At 40.0% G+C, this 8,543-nt stretch overlaps 2 protein-coding genes across 2 annotated transcripts; one reads left to right on the forward strand and one right to left on the reverse strand.

Annotated features, from left to right (window-relative positions):
- Nucleotides 1-505: 505 nt before the first annotated feature.
- Nucleotides 506-4,080, forward strand: LOC137714993 (zinc finger CCCH domain-containing protein 66). Its single transcript, XM_068454188.2, has 2 exons — nt 506-778; nt 1,544-4,080. Exon 2 carries the CDS (start codon nt 1,565-1,567, stop codon nt 3,686-3,688), a length of 2,124 nt encoding a protein of 707 aa, XP_068310289.2. The 5' UTR covers nt 506-778; nt 1,544-1,564; the 3' UTR covers nt 3,689-4,080.
- Nucleotides 4,081-5,826: 1,746 nt separating this feature from the next.
- On the reverse strand, nt 5,827-7,740 carry LOC137714994 (uncharacterized). The gene is made up of 2 exons (XM_068454189.2): nt 6,759-7,740; nt 5,827-6,227 (listed from the first exon to the last, which is right to left on the reverse strand). The coding sequence occupies exons 1-2, from the start codon at nt 7,624-7,626 to the stop codon at nt 5,899-5,901; spliced, it is 1,197 nt and encodes a 398-aa protein (XP_068310290.2). The 5' UTR covers nt 7,627-7,740; the 3' UTR covers nt 5,827-5,898.
- Nucleotides 7,741-8,543: the final 803 nt, after the last annotated feature.

An 8,543-nucleotide genomic window follows, 5' to 3' on the forward strand; every position in this document is an offset into this window, starting at 1 on the left:
ACCTTACAGTTGAAAAACTGCACTCCCAACAGGGAAGAGATCCCCATCTCTCTCCCATCAGAACCCACCAATTAATTAATTTAAATCATTAAAATTTAATTTAACGATTACAAATAAGAAGTTTTTAAAAAATTATTAATTGATTGGAAGGAATCTCCTCCCCTCCCAACACATTGATTCAAAATTACCAACCTATAAGATATCTCAGTCGTTTATGTTTCAGTGACAGTGGGCAAAAAACTATGATGATCTAGAAGCGAATTGGTTCTTTTCCTCCTCGGATAACGGACGGTGGAGGTATCGCCGCGTCATTTGTAAAGACAAAAAGGCGAAGAGCGGTGACCGTCCCGGAATCTGCACACATCACTCTGGTGTGGTCGGTTCCACAGGATCGTCGACACGCGGCCATCCGCTACTCGTGAGCTCTTAGATATTTTAAAAACGGCGGGACCCACTGGAATTTAAAAATAAAACGAATTTATTAGCTTCTCTTTTAATTTGCTTTTTTTTTTTAAAAATTTTCTGGAAGAAAGAAGTTGGGGGGGGAGAGAGAGAGAGAGAGAGAGAGAGCACTTGCATATTTAGTAGGCTCCTTCTATTTTTACTGGAGAAAATAAAAACCATAAAAACTCAGAAGGAAGGAACGAAAAGTCTCTGTCTTGGCTAATAGTTTGGTATTTTTGTAGAGTTAAAAGAGGAGGTTGGAGGAGTTGGGTTTTTTCTGAGCAACTCTGAGAGTTCTTTCTCCCTTTGTATATCATTTCTCTGCTGCAGTAAGGTATGCCCGTGCTCTTTAATTTTTGTGTGTTTTCTTTGTTTAATTCGATAATTTGGTGTGTAATACCACTTGGGTTTTTGTTTTCTGGAAGTTTTTGTTGATTTTTCTGTTTGGTTCTTGAGAAAATGGGTGTTCTGAATGAAAGTTTGGTTCTTTTTCTTTGATGGGTTTGTTTGTTATTTGTTGGGGATTAAAAAAGTTGGAAGAAAGAAGTAAAAGAATTGAGTTTAATTGAATTTTAGTTCTCTTTTACTTTGATGGGTTTTGTTATTTATTGGGATTAGAAGTTTGGGAGTAGAAGAATTTGTGTAAGAGTTGAGTTGTGGATTGGTTTACTAGAAGGGGGTAGAGAGAGAGAGAGAGAGAGAGAGAGAGAGAGAGAGAGAGAGAGAGAGAGAGAGAGAGAGAGAGAGAGAGCTGTATGTGAATTTTCTTTTCCCAGTTTCCTGGCAACCAAACAAGTTGGGGGTGTATTTGTTATGAGGGGCTGTGTTTGTAACAGATTTCTGTTTCAGTTTTTGCTTGAAATTGGGTAACATGTGCGTGTTGATAATATGGTTAAATGATGACACCAAAGTTTGAATTTTTATGTTTTGATCAAATCCGTAGCACACCTTTTCGAATCGATCTTTATGAATTTTTTTTTTTTATGCCTTTGGATGATTGAATTTCGCTCTTTGTTCGTGTATCTTTTTCCTCCATTAAGTGCCCATGCTTGTGATCTTGCTGACAGAAGGTGTTTGAATTGATGTGTTCTTTTTATAGGAAGAGACTGTCTTGAGATCCATGTGCAGTGGTTCCAAGAGGAAACCTTCTTCCACTGATATGGTCATGGAGCGTGAGAAACAAGAAGGGATGCGGTATAGCTTTTCGATTTTGCTTGAACTAGCAGCCTGCGATGATCTTGAAGGGTTCAAAAGGGCTGTCGAAGAAGAGGGTCATGATGTTGATGAGGCGAGCTATTGGTACGGGAGGCTGATTGGATCGAAGAAGTTGGGGTTTGAGGAGAGGACGCCCCTCATGATCGCTGCTATGTTCGGTAGCAAGAACGTGTTGAATTATATTCTTCAATTGTGTCTTGTTAATGTTAATAGATCCTGCGGTTCAGATAGAGCCACTGCTCTTCATTGTGCTGTTGCTGGTGGCTCTGCTGCTTCGGCAGAGGTTGTCAAGCTCTTGCTTGATGCTTCTGCTGATTCGAGTGCTCTTGATGCTAATGGAAACCAAGCTGGTGACTTGATCGCATCTGCTTATGGTTCGAGCTTCAATTCGAATAAGAAAGCTTTGGAGGGCATGCTCAAGGGTGTTCCCAGTATTGATGAACCTTTTGACTTCTCGGAGCAAATGATTAATGAGACAGAAGCTCAAGAACAGAAAGAGATTACAACTCCTCGTGCTTCGAAAGATGGAACGGAGAGGAAAGAGTATCCTGTTGATCTCTCTCTTCCAGATATCAAGAATGGGATTTATAGCACAGATGAGTTTAGAATGTATACTTTCAAGGTTAAGCCTTGCTCTAGGGCTTACTCACACGACTGGACAGAGTGCCCATTTGTCCACCCTGGAGAAAATGCAAGGCGGCGTGATCCAAGGAAATATCATTACAGCTGTGTTCCTTGCCCGGAGTTCAGAAAGGGGACCTGCAGGCAGGGAGATGATTGTGAATATGCACATGGTATTTTTGAATGTTGGCTTCACCCTGCCCAGTACCGCACACGTCTTTGTAAGGACGAGACAGGATGCACAAGAAGGGTATGTTTCTTTGCTCACAAGCCGGAAGAGCTTCGTCCCTTGTATGCTTCGACAGGTTCTGCTGTGCCTTCTCCGAGGTCATTCTCAGCCAGTGGTGCTTCTCTGGATATGGGGTCAATTACCCCACTTTCCCTCAATTCTCCATCCATGATGATTCCTCCTACGTCAACTCCGCCCATGACTCCCACTGGACCTTCTTCTCCTAGGAGTGGTTTCATGTGGCAAAACAATCCAAACTTTGCACCCCCTACCTTGCAGCTCCCAGGTAGCAGGTTGAAATCTACTCTTAGTGCTAGAGATATGGATTTTGACATTGACATGCTTAGCCTGGAGAAGGATCGCCGAAGGCAGCAACGCTTGATAGATGAGATATCTGGGTCCCCATCTAACTGGAACAATAGCTTGTCTCCTGCATCGCCCTTTTCTGCCTCTGGGAATCGAACAGGGGAATTGAATAGCCTGGGAGGAGTGAACCCTACTAACCTTGACGACATTTTTGGATCTGTTGATCCTGCAATTTTGCCTCAATTTAATGGCCTTTCGCGTGATTCAACAGCATCCCAGTTACATTCTCCAACTGGGATGCGCCAAAACATGAACCTGCAGGCCCGTCCCAGTTACTCTGCCAGCCTCTCATCCTCTCCTGGAAGGGCTTCTTCGATGTTTGGAGTTGATGCATCTAGTGCAGCTGCTGTTTTTAGTTCAAGGTCAGCTGCATTTGCAAACAGGAGTCAGAGTTTCATTGAGCGTAGTGCTGGCAACCGTAACACTGGAGTTTCTTCTTCTGCTGATTTTGGAACATTAAGGCCCTCTAACCTTTCAGATTGGGGCTCACCTGGAGGCAAATTAGACTGGGGTATGCAGGGGGAAGAGCTGAACAAGCTGAGGAAATCTGCTTCTTTTGGAATCCGAAGCAACGGAAGCAGTTTCCCAACAGCTTCATCCACTATGCCAACACATGGTGATGAACCTGATGTATCATGGGTTCAATCTCTTGTCAAGGATGGACCTCAACCCTCGCAACAACGTGGGCAATTTGGTTTCGAGGATCAGCAGCAGCAGCAGCAGCAGCAGCATAACCCTAACAACGGAGGTCCAGAAATGCTCCCCGCTTGGGTGGAGCAGCTGTACTTTGAGCAGGAGCAGATGGTGGCTTAAATTGATGAATCCCCGGAGTGCTCCTTTCGTTGACGTTTAACTATGTTATTTTCTTTAGCCATTTTAAAATTTTTTATCGTATTCATCGTAAGTAGGTTGAAGGAAACCGGAGAAGAGAGGAAATAACCCGACGGAGAAGAGAGATAAGTCAGTGCAGAATGCAAGTTCTGTACGTAGTGTTTCCGTTTAATTAGTTCGTCTTCACTGTAATCTCCATGTGAAACTCAAGCTGAAAGATGCTGAAGAACATGAGATAGCCTTTCCCCAATGAGATCATTAATTATCAAGTTAATTAAGATGTTTTTGGTCGACTGTATAACCTTATATGTATCACCAGCTCTTACACTGATGAATTATTCATAAATTCATAATATTCATATCCATTTGGCCAACTTTATGTTTATCATGCTGAATTTTCTGTCTACATTTACTTGTCAACAGAAAGATATTGAGAATCTTGGGTGTCATCGAGTGTTTATACTCGTGCATCACTATTTCTCATCCTATGATTACATGATGAAAGAGACATGAGATGTGTTATCTTGTGATTAGACGATGAAAGAGAGATGAGATGTGTGGTGTGACACGTACGCACACGATGACATGGGAAAACCTTTCCTTCCCGTTTGAACTTGGAAATACAATTCCCCCTAACCCACCTCCCAATCTTGTGCAATCAGAAGTATCCAGCTTTTAAGACTTTTTAACTTACCGAAAAAAGGATTTCCACACCTTTTTTTTCACACTCATATTCGTTTATATCCGTTGATTCTCTTTTGATTCATTCAATCTAACAGTTAAAAACTACACTGGAGCGTAAAGATGACAAAATTGGGTGAAAATCACTTCCGTTAATCGATCTTTTCCTGAAATCTGCATATTGCTTTTTGGCTTTCCAATAGGTGAATCTCTTCCCAATCTTCCTAATCTCTGTACTTTTTCCACCTTTCAATCTGCTTTTTAGGAGTTGGGTAATTGCTAGTGGCATGAGCACTAGATAGAGAAAGGATTAGTGGCTTCAGTCCCAACACCCAGAGATGCCTTGGCCCACAAGTATCAACACTATACCTTAAATCCAGGGAATTTGATATTCTAAAGTTTCTACCCACTCATCTTCAAACAGTAATATCACAACACATGTACCCTTTTAGATTGAGGTTGAACTACCTACTTTATTACTACTAAACTAATAAAAAACCTCCCTTAATAAAGGTTGATATGGGGGGATTCACCCACCTTTTAATTTTCAAAACAAGAAAGCATTTTTTCCTCGACAGAATAACAACAAAGTTTGATTGTATGAATCTTAGAATGTTATTGTGCTCGATTTTATGCCAAATCTTCTGTTAACTTCAAGTACTCCATATTCATGATCGTATTTTCTAATTAGTGCATTTGTAGGTCTTTGTTTCACATGTTCAAATCACCTTGAATGATTTTCTCTTATCTTCAATTATGACTACTCCTACTTTACTTCACATATTCTCATTCTTAATCATGTCCTTGTTCATATGCCCACACATTCAGCAAAGCATTGTCATCCCGCTATACTTATTTTTTGCATGTATTGATGCTTGACTGCCCAACATTCCTTCACACAAAGCTTTAAGACTCTAAATTTTGGTCTTACTCTACCTCACGCTGGTCTTAATCATTTTAAAAGTTATCTTAGTCAGGCAGTCGTGCCGAAGTTTCTATCTTGATAGAGATCTCCATGAATATTTATTTACTCTAGTTTACCAACTCAAGGTTATTTCTCTTGAAACTTGACCATAAAATTTAAACGAAAATTTGTTGCTTCAATTACTTGACCAGGAACTGCCTCTCTTGGAACCCTGGTGGCTAAGTCGTAATAGTCCAAGGGAAGATGTTCCTACTTTAAGTACAGAGGATAAGAATTAATTAAGCATCGTTATAATGCAAGCTCGAGAAAGAATCTGCCCTACAATTAAGATATGTCGGTAAGTCGTACAACACTTATCACATGACTAATTGATACATTCCCTTGTGTTTGAAACATTCTTCATGCTACTGAGATAATGTCTCTATCCCTCTGCATCGAAGTTCAAATCTAACTCTTCATAATTTAAATTTAATTAAGACAGATTTACTATCGCTTGAACGAAGAAAATCTATGCTTCTAATAAATACAATATTTTGTTGGTTGATTTGATTTATTTTGATGCCAAAATTTACAAAGGTTGTACATCTTACAGGTTCTGAATTTCCATGGGAAAATCAGCAAATTGATCTACAAGCTCGTCTAATAATTGACCAAGAATCTGTGACTCGAAATCTGCACCAATGCCTGCAGATATAGCTTCAAAATTCCACGTGCCTTTGTTTTTTATGATCCAATTTGAACCGACCAATTCAGCTTCAGTCAGCCTATAAATCTCACTCCACATCCCAATATGCTTTGCTCTGTGAAATTCTTTCTTCTTTGGTCCAAGACGATTGCCTTGTCTTGTCTTTGTTCTTATTGCATCACCATTTGGACAATTTTCTTTGCATGAATTGGCTAAACTTGGATCTTCTTCTGTCACAAGAAAAATATTAATTTTAATACATATAACGATATTTTATTTTAAACTAATTTAAATTGCAGAGAGAAGATTTGAAGTTGAAGACATGGGAGAAGCACATTCCCTCTAGCTAACACGGGCCACACGGCTACGCCCACATCTGCTAGGTGGTTTAATATTTATGAGTAGGGTTTGGCTGATGGATGTAGTCAAGGGTAGGGTTTTCTGAGTTTTTGTACGAGTTTGTTGATGGATCAAAGTTCAAGTACCAATTTGAAATCGACTCTAATTTTTGAGTAATTCTAGGTAGTTTAACCACCGAATTAAAAAAATAAAATAAAAAACATAACAGCAAAAACACTAAACAAACGCTAATCCCTATATATAATATTAAGTTTAAAGAAACCCCTTTATTTTTTTGTTTAGCGTCCCTCTAATTCTATTTTTGCTTCAAAGTTAAAACCGTACTTAAATAATTTGCAAATGACTGAAACAAATAGTGCAACTCAAGTTGAAAAATGGCCTACAAAATTGAGGAGACAAACCTGAAGAAAGGACTTCCGGATCAACAAGAAATTGACCACAATCGAGAATCGAAACCGGGGTTAAATCTTCTGAGCTGAACTCAGATTCTACATTTTTAAGCACATCACATGTAGTCTTCTTCTTCTCTATCGTCTTTGTAGCAATTGAAGTACTTTTTGAATCTTCATCAGAAGTGCTTCTATCTGAAGTGCTTCTGCTTCTCATCATCTCTCTCCCATTCAAATCTTTCAAGGTCCTTCTGCTTTGTCCTTCTTGAAGTTGCTTCTTCTTCTCTGCCTTTCTTTTTCTTCTGTTTTCGGTTTTTTCGTTCTGTTCCTTTTCACATTTCCTCCCCTTTGTTTTTGTTTTCTTGCTTTTCCTCTCACTCTCAAAGCGGAGAACAAAGAATTCCTCATTATCTAGCTCAAAAAATGTAGGCATCTCTCTAAATGATTGACTCGACTTTACCCGGTGATGCTGCATTGAGTCATATCCATCGAACCGGTCTGCAGAATTCATCGATTTGCTGCGTGAAACTGAATTTTGGGTTGATTGGCTGCTGACCAAGTTGTCATCTGGAATTGAATCCAATCCCATCAGCCTTGCCACCATGCTTGGAGTGGAAGAGATCTCTGTTTTCTCCCCTGCTTTCTCATTGGAATTGAAATCTTGATCCTTGGAACTAGATTCCACAGAATTTTCTTCTTCTTCTGTGATGTGGTCAGAAGGGTATGTGGGGAAGCTACCATAGCATAGAATTCTGCGCAAAATTCCGGCAATGCAGCCGGGGGTAGCGCTGTTCGAACTGCACATTGTTGCATCAAAAGCAGTGGTGGTGGATGATGATGAGCATGACGAAAAAGAAGGGGAAGAAACTGGTAACTTCATGATTGAAATTGGAAGAAATTAGTGAGTGAGTGAGTGGGATTTTGGTCTGGTGGAGTTTCAACTTTCAAGTTGGAAAAAAGTGAAAAAAGTGAAAAAAGAAGGATGAAAAATGCAGTGACAAAAGAAAAAGAGAGATTCAAATTTGTTTTGTAGTAGCAAAACTGCAAAAGCGTTTAGAGACAAGGTGGGGAGAGAGAACTGGCGGGCTGTGGATTTGAATAATGTGATGTTCAGGAATATGTTAACAGGCGCATGGTAAAGTCAATTTTGTACGAAATGTTGTCACATGGTTAGATTCAGTCACATTATTGAGAGGAATGTAAAGTACAGTAGTCCATGCTTATGGCGCGTCTAAGTTGTGATGGATTCGTTTAAAGGCGAGTGAAGATTATTACCCCTACTCGCTCATTTTGCTACCGATATGTTCCAAAATTTCGTAGAAGCTTGTTATGGTGTATGCTGTTTGACAAAAGTTCCCAAAGAGTGTTGAGGTATATGACGAGCAAGGGCAAAGTGACGTAAGTATGGACTATTGGGTTGGGAAGGAAGAGAAACAGTTGTATGGATTTGGGCTACATCTTTGATCCCAATAGCAAAAATTTTAGTATGCCAAGTACAATGTTGTTGTACTTGGTGATTGTCAGTCGTAGATACGTGTGATACTCGTACTCATCAACGACTAACAGTCACCCACTCGTTGGATTGTCACGCACAACTTAATTGTTAGTGTACAAGAGTGTGTGTGAGGAAGAGTTATTGTTGGAGAGGGAGGATTGAGTGTGGGATAAAATATTTTAGGTGTGGTAGCCACATTGGTGAAGTCTGGGATTTCAGATTTGCAGCCCAAGATGCTGACCTTTCCCTGCATTGTTCAAACTGATGAGCCTGCTTTGAGAGTCAAAAAGAGAGGAAACATA

This window comes from Pyrus communis, chromosome 3 (assembly GCF_041283825.1).
Source record: "Pyrus communis isolate YQ-2024b chromosome 3, ASM4128382v1, whole genome shotgun sequence".
NCBI classification, from domain to species: domain Eukaryota; kingdom Viridiplantae; phylum Streptophyta; class Magnoliopsida; order Rosales; family Rosaceae; genus Pyrus; species Pyrus communis.

Bases quoted from the DNA above. Each gene is read 5' to 3' on its own strand.
- LOC137714994 (XM_068454189.2), bottom strand. From the start codon at position 7,626: ATGAAGTTACCAGTTTCTTCCCCTTCTTTTTCGTCATGCTCATCATCA. The intron at 6,228-6,758 runs GTTTGTCTCCTC...TTCTTGTGACAG, and splicing joins TCCGGAAGTCCTTTCTTCAG to AAGAAGATCCAAGTTTAGCC.
- LOC137714993 (XM_068454188.2), top strand. From the start codon at position 1,565: ATGTGCAGTGGTTCCAAGAGGAAACCTTCTTCCACTGATATGGTCATG.